This window comes from Oenanthe melanoleuca, chromosome 19 (genome assembly GCF_029582105.1).
Source record: "Oenanthe melanoleuca isolate GR-GAL-2019-014 chromosome 19, OMel1.0, whole genome shotgun sequence".
NCBI lineage: Eukaryota > Metazoa > Chordata > Aves > Passeriformes > Muscicapidae > Oenanthe > Oenanthe melanoleuca.
Window position 1 is genome coordinate 5,109,095 of NC_079352.1, and position 19,627 is coordinate 5,128,721.

General features: G+C 50.7%; 2 protein-coding genes across 5 annotated transcripts; both read left to right on the plus strand.

Annotated features, from left to right (window-relative positions):
• Nucleotides 1–31: 31 nt before the first annotated feature.
• Nucleotides 32–7,208, plus strand: LOC130260949 (argininosuccinate lyase). Of its 4 annotated transcripts, none has more exons than XM_056506770.1 (17): nt 32–94; nt 323–547; nt 2,221–2,415; nt 2,525–2,608; nt 2,914–2,970; nt 3,494–3,591; nt 3,755–3,832; nt 4,139–4,216; nt 4,613–4,665; nt 4,889–4,951; nt 5,120–5,234; nt 5,863–5,947; nt 6,098–6,157; nt 6,292–6,375; nt 6,633–6,713; nt 6,806–6,912; nt 6,993–7,208. In XM_056506770.1, exons 2-17 carry the CDS (start codon nt 533–535, stop codon nt 7,141–7,143), a joined length of 1,404 nt encoding a protein of 467 aa, XP_056362745.1. In that variant the 5' UTR covers nt 32–94; nt 323–532; the 3' UTR covers nt 7,144–7,208. The 4 variants fall into 4 exon arrangements, with proteins under 4 accessions (XP_056362745.1, XP_056362743.1, XP_056362742.1 ...); XM_056506768.1 differs by having other exon boundaries at nt 51–157; XM_056506769.1 differs by having other exon boundaries at nt 70–214.
• A 985-nt stretch (nt 7,209–8,193) lies between these two features.
• GUSB (glucuronidase beta) lies at nt 8,194–18,051 on the plus strand. Its single transcript, XM_056506713.1, is given in 13 exon segments — nt 8,194–8,455; nt 9,812–9,940; nt 9,942–10,001; nt 10,414–10,595; nt 11,063–11,205; nt 11,377–11,564; nt 12,182–12,334; nt 12,834–13,012; nt 13,367–13,513; nt 14,509–14,593; nt 16,059–16,235; nt 16,679–16,814; nt 17,869–18,051. Coding segments are annotated over 13 exon segments (1,986 nt in total). The 5' UTR covers nt 8,194–8,206; the 3' UTR covers nt 18,027–18,051.
• The last annotated feature ends 1,576 nt before the right edge of the window (nt 18,052–19,627 follow it).

Consider the following 19,627-nt stretch of genomic DNA (forward strand, 5'->3'; position numbering starts at 1 on the left):
CACTGCACAGCAGGAGCAGGAGCGGGGCTGGCCCGGGGACTCCCCGCCCCGGCGGGCGGGACGAGCTGCGGGAGCGCCGGGAGCGCGGCTGGGAGTGAGCTGGGACCGGGACTGGGCTGGGACCGGCACCGGGAGTGAGCTGGGACCGGCACCGGGAGTGAGCTGGGACCGGGACTGGGCTGGGATCGGGAGTGAGCTGGGACCGGCACCGGGAGTGAGCTGGGACCGGTACCGGGACTGGGCTGGGACCGGCACCGGGAGTGAGCTGGGACCGGGACTGGAGCTGGGATCGGAACCGGAGCTGGGATTACGATCGGAACAGGGTTTGGAGTTGGAATCGGGACCGGCGCTGGGATCGGCACCGGAGCTGGGATTGTGACTACGACGAGGATCGGGATCGCGACCAGAGCTGGGACTGGGGCAGGGAGTGCAGCTGGGATCGGAACCGGGAGTGGATCTGGGATCGGGACCAGGACGTTGCCCGGAGCCGCCCCGCAGTGCCCGGCCCGCAGACGGAGCCAGCCCGGCCGCGATGGCAGCAGCCGAGGTGAGCGCGATCTTTGCTTCCCTGGGCTGCTCAGCCGAGCGAAGCTGGCCCGGAGCCTCCGCGTTCTTGCCTCTGTTTCCCTGGGAAAGGCCGACTCGTGCCTGCGACTCGTGTTCAGGCCCTTCCCGGCAGCTTGTGTAAACACTGCTCGGCACAAAAGCTGCATTTTCAGTTTCCTTCCCTGCCCAGACGTGGCCAGGCATCCTGGCCAGTTCACTTTCCGCTCTCCAAATCGCTGCTCCATGTTCCAGGCAGTGCCTGTCACTTCCAGGCTGCACAGCCACTGCTCCAAAGAGTCCTGGAGATGCCTAAAATGAATCTTTCAGCTTTGATTTCCCCATTGTAAATGTGTATGTTGCAATGTTGCTGCTGACACACTTTTTACTTTCATAGGAAGCTTTAAATGCTGAAGTTATACCTGGATATTCCTGGTCCCGAGTCAAGTGCTGAGCCTCTGGAATGACCTTTTATTTAGCATTAATTTTGCTCCTAGGGGCACCAAATGAGTGCTGAGGAGCTCTAACATTTCTTTTTCAATTCTGATTCCCCTCTCTGCCTTCCCTCAGCTTTGTAACAAAGCTGCCTTTTACACATGGCTACACCCTCACCTCTGCAGGCTCTCCTGTTGTCCTTTCAGGCACAGGGACATGGAAACAGTCACCAGGAAAAACATTTTTAAGGTTTCTCAACAGTGTTTTGTCTGGCAGGTAAAGCCCTGCTACAGATCAGCTTCCAGTTGTCCTGCCAGCTCCTTGCTGTCCATGGTAGTTACAGTGACCAGCATGAGAAGAAACTTGCCAGTGGTGTTTAAAAAATCAAGTAGATCAGTAATTATCCACTGTGCAATTTAGTATTTAGTCCCTTCCTTCAGGTGTCCTCCATTTCCTTTTTGTCCCTGGTAGCACTGGAGAATTGCTTTTGAAATCTTGGGTAAAATTGTCTCTGCCCAAGTGAAATTCTTGCCCACTTCAGTGCAAGCCCGGCAGAACTAAAACTTGTTGGCTTGTCTTACCTGGGCAAGCAAAAAGCTTCTGAGCAGGTGACACAGCTCAGGTGAATCACTACTGGAGAAGCTCCCACACAACACACACCCTGCTGTGGGGCACAGCTGGAACCCTGCACAAGCCTTTGGTCACTGGCTGAAGTGGGTGACACATTCCAGGGGCTGAGGTCAACAGGAATCCTGCTTTGGATGGGAAAACCCTACTTTGTTTCTGTGCTGGCCCATAGCTCTGTCTGTCAAAGAAAAATCTGTTAGTTAAACAGCACAAAAAGGATTTGAGGATATTAATTTCACCCTAATCTTAATGACTGCTTAGTTTTTCCTCCTTTTACAAGGCCTCAAAACAGAAATCTCTGCTGGTCTTGCAGCTTTCCCTGATATTCATTTCAAGGACTCCCAGCAGAGTCCTGCAGAGGCAAAATATCTTGGAGGGTTCCTAGACCAGACCTTGGAGCTCAGGGGTAAATAACTCAGTCAGTGATGTGTTCTCCAGCTCTTCAACCACTTGCCAGAGGTCCTGGAGTCCAGGGGAATTTCTGGTCAGTGCTGTCACACTGAAGGGAGCTGAGCATGGCCCCTGTATCAGATAAATGGATCACTGGATGTTATTTACTGCACAGGATTTATCTGAAGTCATTAGTCCTCTTTAATTAGCTATTTTCTCTCTCAGGGGAATAAACTTTGGGGTGGAAGATTCAGTGGAAGCACAGACCCCATCATGGAGATGCTCAATGCCTCCATTAGCTATGACCAGAGACTGTCTGAGGTGGACATGCAAGGGAGCATGGCTTATGCCAAAGCCTTGGAGAAGTCTGGGATCCTGTCTAAAACAGAGCTGGAGAAGATCCTGGGTGGCCTGGAAAAGGTATTTCTTTCCTTCAAAAACTGTCAGTGAAGGAATGGCTGCTGACCTGAGAGCAGCCTCCCTGGGTTTAATAACTCCTGTGGCTGACTGGTGTTTCTGCTGTTTGCAGATCTCTGAGGAATGGTCCAAGGGAGTTTTTGTGCTGAAACAAACTGATGAGGATATCCACACTGCCAACGAGCGGCGGCTCAAGGTTTGGCCCCTCCAGCCTCTTGTTCCTGATGCTCTGCCTGACATGAAGGGCTTGTGCCTCTGTCTATCTGTGAAATCCCTTTAGAGCTGCTGGCACTGAACCCCTGGGGCACAGCCAAGGGTCTCCACACTCCCCTTTTGGGGCTGTACAAGCACAGAACCCAAAGCTGCCCTTCCCCAGAGCACATCCCATGGTCACTCACAGGATCCTGGAGCTGAGGCCCTTCCAGGCAGGGAGATCTGCTCGTGTGGATTGTGCTGTTCAGAGCACAGAGATCCTGACAGAAATGCTGCTCTTGTCCTCAGGAGCTGATTGGAGACATAGCTGGGAAGTTGCACACTGGCAGAAGCAGGAATGATCAGGTATGGACAGAATCCTTTTTTATCCTTTTGTATTCCTCCACCTCAGTTCTTTAACTGAATATTTTTATGTCATGTCTCTCATGCCCTGAAACAGCCTGTATTCCCTTTAATTTAATGATGGCTTTAAACTAATGATGCTGCAGTGACTCATCCACCCAGGGGAGTGGGATCTGCAGGGATGCATCCTGGTTGCTAAAAGGCCACAAAATTCCACCGACATCTCTGAAAACCTCCAGAGCCTCTGACTCTGCTGGCTGGGGCACACATCCTTCAGGAGCAGTCCTCCTCAGGATGTGTTGGTTGGGAATTTTCTGCTTCAAATTTGACAGTATCTGAAAATAATGGATTTTGGTTTTGTCCATGGAAAGCAATAGCAGCTTTCACAAATCAGTGGCCAGGGATGCTTCCCATACAAGGAAGATTTCTCTTCCCATCACCCAAAACCAGGAGGGGATAACAGTGCCAGGGGGTTCTGCTGAGCAATATTTGGTCACTAAATCTGGCTGTATCCAATCTCCCCCAGGTTGTGACTGACCTGAAGTTGTTCATGAGGAATTCTCTCTCCATCATCTCCACACACCTCCTGCGGCTCATTGAGACCCTGGTGGAACGTGCTGCCATGTGAGTCCTTTTTCACAGTTTTCCATAATTTTGGCATTTTTGGGGCAGGAGACTCCTAGGTTTGTTGTGTGACTGTGCAGCTGCAGGATCTCCTGTGCAGGTAGTTACAGACCTGTCCCTGCCCTCCTGTCTCTGCTGCTCACCTCTGTCCTTTCCCTCCCAGAGAAATCGATGTGATCCTGCCTGGCTACACCCACCTGCAGAAAGCTCAGCCCATCAGATGGAGCCAGTTCTTGCTCAGGTGAGCACCTGCCACCCTCCCCATCCTCAGGCCCTGCTCTGCTGAGGGGACAGCCAGGGGTGGTGACAAAGCAGAGAGAACCCTGCAAACTGGAACAGGAATTCCCTGTGTGGCTCTGACCAGCTGGGAATCCAAGCATGGAATGGGCAACTCCCTGTTCTCCATCCTTTGATCATTCTCACCTCCTGGAGTGGGATAATTTCCAGCTTCACCTTCCTGTTCGCCATCCTTGGGCCATTCTCACCTCCTGGAATGGGATATTTTCCAGCTTCATCTCCCTGTTTCATCTCTCCTGTCCTTCCCCAGCCACGCTGTTGCTCTGACCCGGGATTCTGAGCGCCTGGGAGAGGTGAAGAAAAGGATCAATGTCTTGCCTTTGGGAAGGTAAAGTTTATTTTTTATTGTGATCCTCAGTCCTCACTTTGCTCTGAGATAAAGACAAGTAGCAGATCTTTCCATCCTCTGAGCCACTGGGGTTTCTATTCCATAGACACTGCAGACTAGCTTCCCTCTCCAAAGACTCTCTCCACAGAAATATTTTTCTATTCCTTCTTGAAAATCAAGGATTACAAAGCTTTCATTGGGCAACTCTTCTTGTTTGGGAGAGAAATTCTGGTTTAGCCCAGAGTTCAGAGTTTGATGAGCCTCAGACCACACTGTGACATCAAAGTGAACTGCAGGAGGGAAATCTTCAGAGAGGTGTCATGACTAGAGCTCATATTTTGTCAGATATCAGTTTGGATACCCATGTGTGACTTCTGGTTCTTTTTCCCCTGGCAGTGGAGCTCTGGCTGGAAACCCCCTGGGAATTGATAGAGAGCTGCTGTGCAATGGTAAATGTTTCCCTGGGGCTGAGGAAGGGGACTACTCATAAGATCTGGGGTTTTGGGAAGCATCAGCAGATTGTCCTGATGTTATTTTGGATGTGTTGCAGTATTTTAACAAGGGAGTGGAGAGTAATGAATAGATAAAAGTCACCTCCTCTGGGGCAGCCTGGTGAATTCAAGCTCCTGTCAGGGCCAGTGTGACCTCCTGTGTCCATCCCCTTCCTTGCAGAGCTGGACTTTGCTTCCATCAGCCTGAACAGCATGGATGCCGTCAGCGAGAGGGACTTTGTGGGTGAGCACAGCCAAACCTTCCCAGCACTGTGGCAAGCAGCTCCTGACACCTTCCCAGTTCACTCAATAAAGGGGCTGAAATCCATCATTAGGAACTAAAGCCCCAGTCAGGGTTCCCTGGGTTGTCCAAGCACCTTTTCCCCCTCCTGATTTCCTGCCTTCCCTGCAGTGGAATTCCTGTCTGCTGCCACCCTGCTGATGATCCACCTCAGTAAGATGGCTGAGGATCTCATCATCTACAGCACCAGTGAGTTTGGCTTCCTCACCCTCTCTGATGCCTACAGGTAGGTGTCAGCTCTCAGAGCTCCTCCCTCAGCCTCTCCTCCTCAGCTCTCCCACCCTGGAGGGTGAGGCAGTGGTTTGGGGTCTGTCTGTGCATGAGGCTGACCCAGCATCAAGGGCTTGGCACAAAGGCACCCTCAGGGTGAATATTCCTCAGCAATGGTCACTTATTTGTCATTCTGGTAACTTAACCAAGTTTGCATTCACCAGCAACTGCTGTCCAGGAGCTGCTGGCAGGGAGAACTTCCTGCTGTGCTGGGAATGCTGCCAGAGCCCTTCCTTGCCTGGCTGGCTTTGCAATCCCAACAGACTCCTTGTCTGCAGGGTGGCACAACCACAGCCTCCCTCCAGGAAGTCACACTAACACTTATACCACTCATACCACCCTGGGGGAGCCTGGAGGGGAAGCCCCCTTTTAAGTTTCTCTGTGAGAGGTGGGACTGTGAGGCAGCTCCAGACAAAGTGCAAAATCAAAGCGCAGCTCTGTCTGTTCACTGATTTCCTACACCCTAAACAGGAGTACAGTGAAGAGGGTTCTACATGTTGCTTTTGGAGGACTGGGTCAGTGCTGATGTGTATGTATGGATGAGGGTTTTGCTCACCAGTGCACTCCACTCATCTCCCACCCAGCACTGGCAGCAGCCTGATGCCTCAGAAGAAGAATCCCGACAGTCTGGAGCTGATCCGCAGCAAAGCCGGGCGAGTGTTCGGACGGGTGAGCCCCGAAAAGGAGCAAGAGGGAGAGGAAACTGCTCCTGCTGGGGCTGGAGAATCTCCTTTTTCTTGCCCCCTTTTCTCCTTTTTTTTGTAAAGAGTTGTGGGTTCTGGATACCTCACTCCCTGCCTCTCCTGTTTCCCTGTGCAGTTGGCTGCAATTCTCATGGTGCTCAAAGGACTCCCGAGCACCTACAACAAGGACCTGCAGGTAGAGCCCTTGTTCCTCTCCACACCATCTCTCCTGCTGGCTGGAGGAGCCAGGAGAGCTGGGCTGCTCAGCCTGAGGGAGTTTGGGCTGCACCAGGCTGGCTCAGAGCCTCTTCCATCGCTGTTCCAACACAGGAGGACAAGGAGGCTGTCTTTGATGTCGTAGACACCCTGAATGCTGTGCTCCAGGTTGCCACTGGAGTGATTTCCACCCTCCAGGTAAGGATTCTTCTCATTCTCTCACTATTCAACATCATCATGGTGCATATTCTGTGATTAACACAGAGAGCAGAGCTCCAGATTGTTCCCAAATAAAAACTCCTCAGTGCCTCACCCACACTGCTCATTTTGGTCCCGTCTGCTGAGGGGCTCAGAGCATTCCTTTGGAGCTCCAGATGAATTCCCCTCACCCTGAGCACTAACCTATCCCAATGAGGAGCTGATGGTAACGTGTCCCTGGGATCCTCCTCCTGCAGATCAACAAGGAGAGCATGGAGAGGGCACTGAGCCCAGAGATGTTGGCTACTGACCTGGCTCTCTACCTGGTTCGGAAGGGAGTAAGTGCCAGAGGGAGAGCTGGAGCTGGGATTTCTCAGGATGCAGAGGAACAGAGCTGAGTCCCCTCTGCTCTGTCCCCTTCCCCCTGCAGATGCCCTTCAGACAAGCCCACGTGGCCTCTGGCAAGGCCGTCCAGCTGGCCGAGACCAAAGGCATCACCATCAACCACCTCAGCCTGGAGGAGCTGCAGAACATCAGGTTTGCACCTCTGTTATTTCAACTCCCCAAAAGTGCTGTTTGGCAGGCCAGAGCCCCCTGACCGCCCCCTGTGCCCCCAGCCCCCTGTTTGGCAGCGATGTGGCGCAGGTGTTCAGCGTGGTGAGCAGCGTGGAGCAGTACACGGCCGCGGGCGGCACCGCCAAGAGCAGCGTGTCCGCCCAGATCGAGCAGCTGCGGGAGCTGCTCAAGAGGCTCAAGGAACAGGCTTAGAGTGTGGGGAGAGATCCCGTGCCTGTGCCACTCATCTGGAGTTAATAAACACTGAGGTGTCTGTAGTTCACTGAAATTCTAGAACTGTGTCCGTAGGACTGAAATTCTGCTGAAATTCCAATAACTTTTAACCTTCGCACTCCCACAAGTGACTCTGAAAAGAAACAGAAGTAAGCAAGCAGGCAATAAAGAAATAACCAAAAGGAAGCAAGCAATAAACCTAAGCTGTGCTTAAAGAGAGGTTTAGGTTGGACATCAGGAGGGATTCCATCACTGAAAAGGTGATCAGACATCGGAATGGGCTGCTCAGGGAGGTGGAATCACCATCCCTGGAGGGGTTTAGGGGAAGAGTGGATGTGGCTCTGGGTGACAGGTGGTGTTGGGTCACAGGCTGGACTTGGTGACCTCGGAGATCTTTTCCAACCTAAATGATCCTGTGATAAGCAAATAAATAATTGTGTAAATAAATAAGAAAATTAATAAATAAGTAAAAGTAGATGATAAGCACATTGAAACCCCTAAGTAATAAATAAGGAGAGGAGAGGAGAGGGAGAGGGAGAGGACTCACCACTCGATGAAATCCAGCGATCCAGGAGGTTCCTGGAGGCGCCTTTTCGCCGGGACACTCGTGGCTTTGTCCGGAGGCCACCGCGGGACAGGACCCGGTCCCTGTCGGGCTGTGCCGTCGCTCATCCCTCTGGGGCAGGATCGGGACCGTGACCAGGATCAGGATGGGGACAGTGACAGGGATCGTGACCAGGACTGAGGATCAGGATAGGGACCAAGAACGGGATCGTGACAGAGATCGGGACCAGGATCAGAATCGTGACAGGGATCGGGAGCGGGCCCAGGACCCGACCCCGTCCCTCAGCTCTGACCACACCCCTCCCTCAGCTCGGGTCCCGCCCCTCAGCTCTGACCACACCCCTCCCTCAGCTCGGGTCCCGCCCCTCAGCCCTGACCACACCCCTCCCTCAGCTCGGGTCCCGCCCCTCAGCCCTGACCACGCCCCTCCCTCAGCCCCGGGCCCCGCCCTTCAACCCGGGCCCCGCCCACAGCCAAGATGGCGCTGGCGGCCTCACGCCGTGCCGGTGCCGGTGCCGGTGCCGGGCTGTGCCCGATGCCGGTGCTGCCGCTGTTGCTGCTGTTCCTCCCGGGGCTGGCGGCCGGTCGCGCCGGGATGCTGCAGCCCCGGGACACCCCTTCCCGCGAGCGCAAGGAGCTCAGCGGCCTCTGGAGCTTCCGCGCCGATCTGTCTCCGGGCAGGGACGCGGGGTTCGCGCAGCGCTGGTACCGGCGGCCGCTCCGGCAGGTAGCGCGGAGCGGGGCACGGGCTGAGCTCCTTCCCCTCCCCACCGGGCTCCGCTTCTTTCTTCCACTTCTTCCCCTTTTCCTCTTTCCCTGCCTTCTTCCCCAGCCGCTGCTGTTCGCCCTGCCGGGGTTTTTTCTTGAGGCAGTTCCTAATTAGCAGCCCCTGATGATGGCCCTGGTGCTGCTCCGGAGCTTCCAGCAGCACAGGATCGGCAAAAACCTGCCTGGAATTGTTCATTCTAAAATTTCAGAGTGCTGGTGGACACGTTTTGAGATCTGCTTGGAAATTATCTGCATTACCTGACAGAAAAGAGTTATGGGTTTTATGCAAATAATGGATAAGTCATTCATTATTTCTGTTTTTAGCCTTTTGGCCGGTTTTGTTGCCGGATTGTGGAAGGAGAGAAGAGCTGAAGTGCTGCTGGAAGTTCTGCCAGAGAAGAGGAATCCTGAAATATGCCCTTTCCAAAGGAGGCTTAGATGAGCACACTCAGTCTGTTTTAGACCTCACAGAACCTCCCTGAAGGACACACAGGTTCTGGCCAGCACAGGCAAGAGTTTTCCTGCAGAGATCGTAGAAAATCCTCTTCCCCATCCAAGGATTTTCCCACTAGGAATTTTTGATGAGGGCACTGGGCTGAGTCAGCCATGCACATGATGCCCTGGGTGTCCAGACCTTCCTCTTTCCATTTCCTGAGGCTTCCCCAGGAAATGAGAAGCTGCAGAACTTCTTTGTGCAACATGCTGACTGCAGAAAGTGCTGAAAATGAACAGCTCTGGCAACAGCATTTGGATTCTTCAATATTCAATTGTGACACTGCCTCCCTCTAATCTTCATGTAGGAATAAGCATCTGAATGGATTCTGTAGTAACCCCAAGGAATCTCTGTTGCTTTCAGTGAGAAAGGCTGAGCTCATCCCAAACAGTCTCCAGTGGGAGAAAAATATCCCAAAATATCCATTACTGCCCAAAATATCTGTTATTTTGTTACCCTTTTACTACAGCATCAAAACCCCCACGTTGCTCTGGGGCTGTGCAGGAGAAAATTCCCAGTGAAACAACAACCTTGGTTTTTTTCCTCCTCACTTCTCTGATTCCATGATGCCAGAGCCATTAATGAAATCATATCATTGTACAGCAGGAGGGGAAGAGAAAGGAGCAGCTGCTTCCTGTAGGAACAGGCAGGTTCCTGTGCCTGGTGCTAACTGTGCAGGAACTGTGAGAGATCTCAGCAGTTTTTAAACAGCTTTTCCCAAGTATTTCCCCTTGGTAAAGGCATTGTAAGGGGACACCTCCAGTAGTAAAATTCCTCTTTTTAAACGCTCTGTTCCTTCCTTTTCCACGCAATTCCTGCCAGACCGGCCCTGTGATTGATATGCCAGTGCCTGCCAGCTTCAACGACATCACGCAGGACCCCAGCCTGGAGAATTACATCGGCTGGGTGTGGTACGAGAAGGAGGTGCTGCTCCCCCTGCGCTGGCTGCAGGGGCGATCCCGCCCCCAGGGTGGTGCTGCGCTTTGGCAGTGCCCATTACTACTCCATCGTGGTGAGTGCCTCGGGGGATTGGCCCTGTGCTTCCTAAATAGGGCTGGACCAAGGGCAGTTTTGTGGTTTGTTCAGTTTATGAGTCCCTGCCTCGAGTTTGCATCCCCTTCTGAACTCCTGCCTGTTTTCCCCCAGCAAGAATGAATTCCAGTTTCTCTAATCCTTCAGTTTTGGGATTGGTAACTAAACATTTCCTGATTAATGGATGTGCCTCAAACTGTGTCCCTCAGTGACACTTGATGTGACCCAGACCTAGCTCCCAGCAAAGGGAGATCCCTCAAAGATCAAGAGTGATCCCTCAAACATGCTTTGAGGATCAAGAGCCCAAGTGTTCTTATAACTGTGCATCCCTCTCTGCACTCTGCTTGCCTCAAAACCCCAATAACCCATGTTTTTGGGTCTTTCCATTGCAGTGGGTGAACGGGGTGCAGGTGGTGGAGCACGAAGGGGGGCACCTGCCCTTTGAGGCTGACATCAGCAGCGTGGTGCAGGGCAGCCCAGAGCCCCTGTGCCGCATCACCGTGGCCCTCAACAACACCCTGACCCCCTACACACTGCCCCCAGGCTCCATCCAGTACATGGCTGACAAATCAAGGTGAGTTCCTGGCCTGTTTCACTGCTGGGATCATCCCAGGGGTGTAGGAAAGGGGGAATTTATTAATAAATCCCTCCATGAGGTTGTCTTTATGGTGAATTCGTTGGTGGAGCAGTGAGGAGTTTAAGCTGTGTTGTTGTGAGGAATTGCAGTGAGTTATTGCATCTGTTCTGTGCACAGGGGGCTCAGATTGGGTGATTTGTCAAGCTGAATCAAGGGAAGGTTTGAGAAGCTTGGATTCAGCTGGAAGCTGCAAGTACCAGCTCTCCTGAAAGATCAAGATCTTCGTTAACTTCTTTGTTAACTGCAAAGTCCTTCAGTGTAGCAGCTGAAAGACAGATCCAGCCTGACATAAAAATATTTTAATGATTATTTTGTGCTGGCAGCATCCACATGCTGCCTCCAGCTGTGTAATGCAAAAAAATGTAAAGTGTAATGCAGCCAGTTCTCCTGTCTTGCTCACTCAGGTACCCCAAGAACTATTTTGTGCAGAACACCAAGTTCGATTTCTTTAATTATGCTGGAATCCACCGCCCAGTTGTGCTTTACACCACTCCTGCTGCCTACATTGATGACATCACTGTGACAACCACTTCATCAGACAGTGTTGGTAGGTCCAGAGCAATCAGAGCATCCTCAGCATCCCTCCAGATGGAGGTGACAAGGGCAGCAGGGAAAATACCCTGCACGAGTCTGATTGAATTTCTTTCCTAGTGGCTTTTTCCTGTGGCTGAGCTGTCCTCTTGCAGTCTCTGATTGTTTTTTGTTTCCTCTGAGCCAGCCAGGGTGCAGTACCAGGTGTCAGTGGTTGGCAGCACAGCCAATTCCTTGTCCCTGAGTTTACGTGACCAAGAGGGGAAGGTGGTTGCTACAGGTGATGGCGCAGTGGGAGAGCTCAAAGTCCTCAACCCAAACCTCTGGTGGCCTTACCTGATGCACGAGAGCCCTGGATATCTGTACTCCTTGGAGGTAAAGTGGCATTTCCTCCTGTGTGTGTGTGTTTAATGGGGTTAGGGCACTGCCATATGGCCCATCCTCTGTGCTCTCCTCTCACAGGCCCTGTGCGTGTGACCAGAGTGACTCTGCTAATCAGGAGTAATCAAATCAAGCTTTGGCAGCTTCTGAAGGGTCTGGCAGTGAGCAGGGTGTTCCTGGAGTGTGCACTGAGGGTCCAATCCATCCCCTCTGGGGAGATGATGAGTTCAGTGGCTCGAGCTCTGTGGGAGTTCAGGATCAGTGGTGATGTTCAGGTGTAGAAATCAGGGAAGGGAGGGTGAGGTGCTCTGGGTTTGCAGCAGGTGATGTGCCAGTCATTGCCTGGCATCAAGGAGCAGGGCACAGAAATGGCCTGGGGGGTGCCATGGGGAAAAGACACTGATGTTTTTGGGATGAGCAAGTGCCAAAAAGGTCTTACAGGGGCTCATTCTTCATCCTTCAGCTTCCACATCTGGAACAGTGATGAGGAACAGGCTGCGTGCTGAGGCAGGGCTGGGGAGGGATGTGGGGCCAGAATCTCCCTGACACACAGGGGAGGGAGCACTGGGCATCCCTGTGAGGATCCCTGTCTTTGCTCCCTGGCCATGCAGGTGAGGATGCAGGCCCAGGTGGGCGAGGTGCTGCTGGAGGACGTGTACACGCTCCCGCTCGGCATCCGCACCGTGCACGTCACCAGCACCCAGTTCCTCATCAATGGCAGGCCCTTCTACTTCCACGGGGTCAACAAGCACGAGGATGCAGATGTGAGTGTGGCACCCACGGCAGGGACACCCAGCTCACCCTGCTGAGGTGGCACCTGCACTGCCTTCCCTCCCCTCTCCTCTCCAAAGAGCAGTTTCCTCACACTCTCCTCCCAGGCTACACCCTGCCTGGTCCTGCCATCCCTCAGGGCACATGGATGTGCTGGTGGAGACACTGAAGCATCTCACAGCTTTCAGTCAGACGTGCTGTGAGGGCGGGGAGGCCCTGACACAGATTGCCCAGAGAAGCTGTGGATGCCCCATCCCCATTCCAGGCCAGCTGGATGGGGCTTAGAGCACCCTGGGCTAGTGGAATGTCCCTGCCCATGGATGGTGCAATGATAACGAGCTTTAAGTCTCCTCCAACCCAAACCCCTCTTACTGTGACAGTGACTGTTGAGTTCCCCATCCTGGGCAGCACCAGTCACAGGCAGCTCTGGGGCTGGGGCTGGATCAAGCAGAGGAGCTGTGTTCACAAAGGCTGGTTCCTCTCTGCCCCCAGATCCGTGGCAAAGGCCTGGACTGGCCCCTGATAGTGAAGGACTTCAACCTGCTGCGCTGGCTGGGAGCCAACTCGTTCCGCACCAGCCACTACCCGTACGCGGAGGAGATCATGGACCTGTGCGACGCCTACGGCATCGCCGTCATCGACGAGAGCCCGGGGGTGGGCATCAAACTGCCGTAAGAGCTGCCAGCGCGCCCCGCCCTCGCTGCTCTGCCCCCTCAGCTCTTTCCGAGTGTCCCATTACCCTTTTGACACCCCTTGTGCTGATAATGACAGTACTTTGCTCTGTGTGGAAATCGCCCATTGCAACACCGGTGCCTCCCGGTGTTGGGCAACCAGAGGGCGTGCTGCCGCATTTTGCCGCTTGGCTCCATTAACAAACCCAAACCATGGCCCTGAACTGTGCAGCAAACTGGGGAAATGGGGCAGAAGCCATCCTCAGCCATCCTCAGCATCAAGGCTCTGCTGAGTTTTCACAGGGAAAGGCAGAGGGGATGGATTTTTCACCCTCACCTCCTTGTGTCTTGCAGTGAGAGCTTTGGGAACAAGTCCCTGCAGCATCACCTGGCTGTGATGGAGGAGCTGGTGCGCAGGGATAAGAACAGACCCTCAGTGGTCATGTGGTCAGTGGCCAACGAGCCAGCCTCAGAGCTGCCCCCAGCTGCTCACTACTTCAAGTAAGTGCCTCTGCTCCTCATCTCCTGGCAGGTGGTGCCCCTTCTTCCTTTGGGATGGCACAGACAGGTAGGAAAGGGAGGGCAGGCATTTTTGGGACCTCTGGAACTGAACCTGCAGATGCAAACTGAAATGGAGCTGCTGCATGTGTTGAGCTGATGCTCAGAACTGTCCCAGTGTGTTGGTTCTGAACCACTAAGGTTCCACAAAATTACCAGGAGTCCACTTGGTTGGAGCAGCTCTTCTTGAGCTGAGGGTTAAGTAAAATCTGAGAATGGAATATTCCTTGTTAGCACTGGAAGATGAGTCCTGAATCCTTTGAGAATTACAGCAGAGCTATAAAATAACTGGCCTTTCATTCTGAACACAAGGTTCTGCAGTTAGTGCTGCTGATTTGTTCTGTGGCTCCCCACTTCAAAGCCACTGTTAGAGTCCCTGCAGCCCCCTTGGTGTTATTTCTAAAGAGATTTAAGCTTTGGATAGCCCAGAGGCAGCTCTGTAATGAGCAGCAGAGTGTCCCTGGGAGCTGTAGGTGCATTCAGAGAGAACTCTGAAGTTTCATTCTTCAGGCTGTTCCACCACCCTCCTGCAATGCCAGGGCAGCAGCAGAGCTTGACTGTCCCATTCTGTCCCATCTCCCTCACTCAGGGCTTCCTCAAAAGCATCCACCCTCTGCCTGCTGTGGCACAGGGCCTCAAGAACACATCCCAGGAATTGTTCAGAAACTTCCCCTTGCCCTTTGTAAGTTTTGTCCTCAAACTCAACTGTCCCTTCAACTTCTAAGCTGCTGGCACCACCCCATGTGCCTGTGCTTGGTGTGCTTCCACTCTGCTCTTTGGAGTCACTTGGTGACAGATATTCTCTTGATTTCATTACAACACTGCCTGCTACATCAGAAGCAGCTCTGTGTGGTGGGTGGAAGAACAGAGAGCCTGGGGAGAAGGGGCTGTGCTTCTCCATGCTGTTGTTGAACTCTTGCTTTACTGTTTGCAAACAGGACAGTGATAGCTCACACTAAAGCTCTCGACCCCTCCAGACCAGTCACCTTTGTGACAGATGCTAATTACGCTCTTGATCGTGGTGTAAGTTTGCTTTATTTTCTAGCTTTTTCTTTTCCTTTTTTTTTTTTTAATTCATACATTGAATTTCTTCCTCTTGTCACTTTTGTAGTCCTTTCCCTTCCTCCTCCCCAAATTTACTGGAGATATTTAGCAGGGAAAGGCTAAAGAAAAATTACAATTTTGTTTCTAGTAGAAATCACCTTACCCTGTAGTTGTAGTCCAACAGGAAAAAAAAAAAGGATCTGTAAGAGAGAACAATTCTTTGTGTGCAGGATTATGCCCCTGGATTCCATTAATAGTGTCATGCTTTGCTATGCCATTGATTGTGTTTACTAATACTCAGGATTTTCACTTGCAATTAAGCCAAAGCTTAAACCTCTTTAAAATGCTCACAACCCTTGTGGAAGTCTAAAGGAAGGAAGCTTTGCTTTAATTCCTGCTTTAAACTGCTCTAGATCCTTTGGCAGCTGTCTGTTTGTGTTGAATAATCTAAAAGCTCCTTCAGCTCCACAACTGAAGCCCTAGACCTGGATAAATAACCAAAAGGCACTTTCCTTGGATGTTTGGGATTTTCATAGCATGGACCAAGGATTTTCAACACCTGTATTTGTTTCCAGGCTAGATCTTTGTACAGTAATCACTTCTAGCAGGTGAGTTGGTGCTGCCACATCCCTGCTCCAGGTGACACTTTGGATTTCTTCTAAAATGTCCTCTAATTAGTAGGAATGGCTGCAACTCTGAGGTTTTTCCTCCCCACCTGAGAAAGAAAAAAACTCTGATGGGTTTAAATTTGAAGGAGCCCAGCAGGAATCTGCTTTTGGATATCCCATTCCCACCCTGCCCAACTGGAGGAGCTCAGGCAAACAAACCCAAAGAACAGAGCTCTCATACACTGATGTGATATTAGAACTTTTTTTTTCTTTTATTACAAAACATGTTAAGAGAACATTGAACAAGTTACATACAACATCACTTTATCTTGAGGGGGCTTTGTGCCCTTTTATCACACTGTCCATGTGGTAGAAATGGCAAATAACTTGCAGAATGCTTTAGTCTTAGTATTGCACCATTGATGCACAAAATTTAGTTGCTAGTCAAAATATTTGACCACTCACTTGATAATCACATTCCAATACTCAAAAAGAAAAAGTACATCTAAATGTACCAGCAAGCCAGAGACATCTTGGAAACAAAAAAACTTCTAACAAACCTGAGAATGAAACGTGTTGATCTTGTCTAACTCTTTGCTGTGACTTCCTAATCTGTAAGAAAAATGCCATATTAATGCTGTTAGCTTATTAAATTTATATCTTTTTTTTTTTTTTTCTGGGAAAGAGATGATGTTTGGAGGGCCTGAGTGATGGGGGAAACACTTCATTCTACATTTAATAAACCTGGATTCTATTAAATGAACCCAAAGGAGGATTAAGTTTACAAGAGAAGGTTGAAGTCTGTGCCAAAACACTCTCACCTTGTTTTTTTGCAGGCTCCCTACGTGGATGTGATTTGTGTGAACAGCTACTTCTCCTGGTACCATGATCCAGGCCACCTGGAAGTGATCCCACTCCAACTCACAGACCAGTTTGACAACTGGTATAAAACCTACCAAAAACCCATTATCCAGAGTGAATATGGAGCAGACTCAGTGCCTGGGCTGCACAGTGTGAGTGTTGTGGTGTTTGCCAGGTGGAAACAGCTCTTAGAGGGCAGCAGAATGGAACTGGGAGAGGGTGGCACCACTGAGCCTGGCTTTGCTGGGAGTCTCCAAAAGGCTCCAGGATTGGGATCCTGCTCCACCCACTTTGTCTGCCTAAAGAGGACTCCAAAATCTGTCCTTGGTGGTAGAAAATGCTTAAATGAAAGCAAAGCCTGGAGGATGGAGGTTTGTGGCCCTGTCCCACGCAGGGGGTGGCACTCCTGCCCCTGTCATGACAAAAGCCACCAGGGGAATTCCCCCTGGGAATACCTGGAGTTCTGTTTGCTAATGATCACAATAGCCATGTTAATCAGAGCAGGCAGCCCCAGTCTGTGCTGAGGAACAGTTGCTCAGTCAGGGGAATGGCTCTGCTGGGCTCATTTGTCCCCTGTCCCTTTCCCTGGCTGCAGGACCCCCCCATGATGTTCACTGAGGAGTACCAGCAGGCCATGCTCAGGGAGTACCACTCTGTCCTGGACAAGAAGAGGAAGGAGTATGTGATTGGGGAGCTCATCTGGAATTTTGCTGATTTCATGACCAATCAAGGTGAGCTTGTATTTATATTCTAAACACCTCTCCATCCTCCCTGGGAGTTTAGTGGTTGATGCCACACAAATTCTGTGCTGAAGGGTAGGACAAAAGGCCCTCTTTTCACCAGGACAGAGCACAGCTGGTTTTGTCACAAAATCCATCATGACCAGAGCCAAGAGGAAAGGTCCTGCCTGTCCTTTCTCCTGCACAGATGCTCCCAGAAACATGGCACAATGCACAGGGGAAGCTTGTGAGGGACCCAGATTGCTCCTGTTTCTTGTCCACCCTCAATTCAGAGCTTCAGGGACATCTCACTTGCTCCCAGTGTCACCTACAGCTGCCCTGGGAACAGAGCACCTTAAATAATCATCATGAACTTGGTAGAGGAGCAGATGCCACACTGGCACACAGCTGTCTCACCATGACACTCCACCCATTATTAATAGACAAGAAGGGATATTCCTTAACTTACAGTCCCACAGAATAATTAAACAATCACAATTCAGATCTCATAATGAACCTGTTCTGCTTCTGCCACCTGCAGTGGGTTGGGGTGGTGAGCAGTCAGTGAGAGGGAAGAACAGCACTAAAACACCCTGCAGAACACCAGGACAGGCACTGGAAAGCTCAGTGATGGCAGTGGCCAGAAAAGCAGCATCAAAAAGGACAGAAAATGCAGACAAGGTCACACACAGATGCAGTTCCAGTCTCTCCATGTGTTGCAATCCTCTCTAATTTCCTATGAAAATTCAAACAGGCAGAAAGGATCCAGACACTACACAGAACAGCAAATAGTCATCACCATTTCCTCCATCTAATCTGAAGGTGGAGCCAATCTACTGTAGATAGAACACTAATCAATGGGCACACAGCTGTAAAAACAAGGAATGGCAGCTGGATTGCTCTGCCACATCCCTGGATCCTGCCACGCTTCCCTGTTGTACCTGACTGTGCAGAAGAAAGTGCAGAGGTCTCTTCCACCTGGCCTGATTTAGTACCTACAATGTAACAGCTCACAGCAGGGCCTGGAAGAGCTTGGTTCTGTATTTATTTTACAACTTCTCTGCAGGGACCACACGAGTTTTGGGGAACAAGAAAGGAATCTTCACCCGCCAGCGCCAGCCCAAAGCAGCTGCATTTGTTCTTAGAGACAGGTACTGGAAGATTGCAAATGAATCAAGCTGTCTTCCTCCTCTAATCACATCACATTCCTTCTACCTAAAATGAAAATAAAGGGTTTGGTGGCTGGGGATTATGTTGAGCTTGTTATTAAGTTTCTGTTTAAATAAGTTTTATGCCTGATTCAAGTCTTGCAAGTCCAATGCGATTTCTAGTCCACCTGAAGTAGTTACTGTGATGCAAAGCAGATCAGAAACTTTTGTTTCCTCTGCTCAGCTGTGTCTAGAGGCTCCCTCTTTCCAGGAAGGAAAACAAATCCTCACTTTCAAGGAGCTGAAGTTAAGAAATCCTGACTGAGGTATCTGTTTATGGCAAAAAAAAAAAAAAAAAAAATACAAATATTACATGATACAACTCAATGCTGAACTTAAAAACAAAACCTAAGTTACTCTAAATGAGCATCACATCCCTCTAAAGCAAATGAGGTTTTCCAGTTCAACTGCCCTAAGAGTTAACACTGCTGAGATCACAGCAGACTGCCCACAGGATTGCAGAGGAGCACAGTTTGTGCAGCTGCTCTGGCCTGACAGGATGGATGTGTGAGAAATCCTGAGCATTCCCAGCAGGCAGGAAGGGTGTGAAGCACCCAGCATACTCCAGCAGAGAGTTTGGAATTCCTGTTCAAGCAGCAAGGTGGAATGTTAGAGAGGGAGGGACTACATCAACTCAACTTTAAATCTATTTATTTTACAGTACCAAAACTGCCACTCTTAGACATGAACTGTGCCTAACAGTTTTCCTTCATATTCAATGTCACCACAGGAAGAGCAGCCCAGAGGGAAATTCTGTTCTCAACCTTTGTGAGAGTGGCCTGGAGCCCTCTGGGGCAGGGCCAGGTGTAAATAAATCCCTGTGCTGCTTCAGTGCTGTCCTTGTAGGATCACAGCAGCACTCACAGAAAAACTCCCAACATTTAACCTGCAAACTTCCAGCATCACAAGGGGCAGAACAACAAAGCCAGAGGCTGCCCAAGCATTTGGGAAGTTACAAATCTGGATTTAATTACTGGAACTCACAGATTCTGGGTGAAACTGGTGCCATGACTCCCTGTTCTCAGAGTGGCTCAGGGAAGTGATCAAATCTGACCATATAAAGGAAATATTTGCTTTTCTGTTGTGTGGTGGTCAAATTCTGTCCCTTCAGAGGTGGTACACGAGGAACCAAGAGCACCTTCCACCCTGCCCCAGCAGAATAAGGACACAGATGTTCACTGCAGACTCCACAACAATCTTTCTTGTGGTTTTAAGGGAAAAGAAACAACACTACAGCATTCCTCACACCGTGCTAGGCCTAGATTTTCTCTAGAACTAAACCCCCAGAATATAAAACTCTATGCACAAGAAAAAGACATTTGTTCAAACACACCATGGTATGAGCAATTCCCATATTTAAGCCCACTAGCAGTGTTTGAAAATCATTTCAACTTCTCCATCCCTAGCCATCATCCTTTAAAAACTCATTTTCTTCCCCAATTTCAACAGACCTGACCAAAACACAGATGAGGATTTGACATTGGTCACTCCTTACAAACCAGGGCTCAGCTCAGCCCCCCCAAAATCTGAGCACACATTTGAGGGTTAATTCCTGCTTGTCTCAACAAACCCAACCCTGCCCAGCAGCTCCCTCCCCAAATCCAGGGACACATCCAG

Bases quoted from the DNA above. Each gene is read 5' to 3' on its own strand.
- LOC130260949 (XM_056506770.1), top strand. The intron at 5,948-6,097 runs GTGAGCCCCGAA...TTCCCTGTGCAG, and splicing joins CCGGGCGAGTGTTCGGACGG to TTGGCTGCAATTCTCATGGT. The intron at 6,714-6,805 runs GTAAGTGCCAGA...TTCCCCCTGCAG, and splicing joins TCTACCTGGTTCGGAAGGGA to ATGCCCTTCAGACAAGCCCA.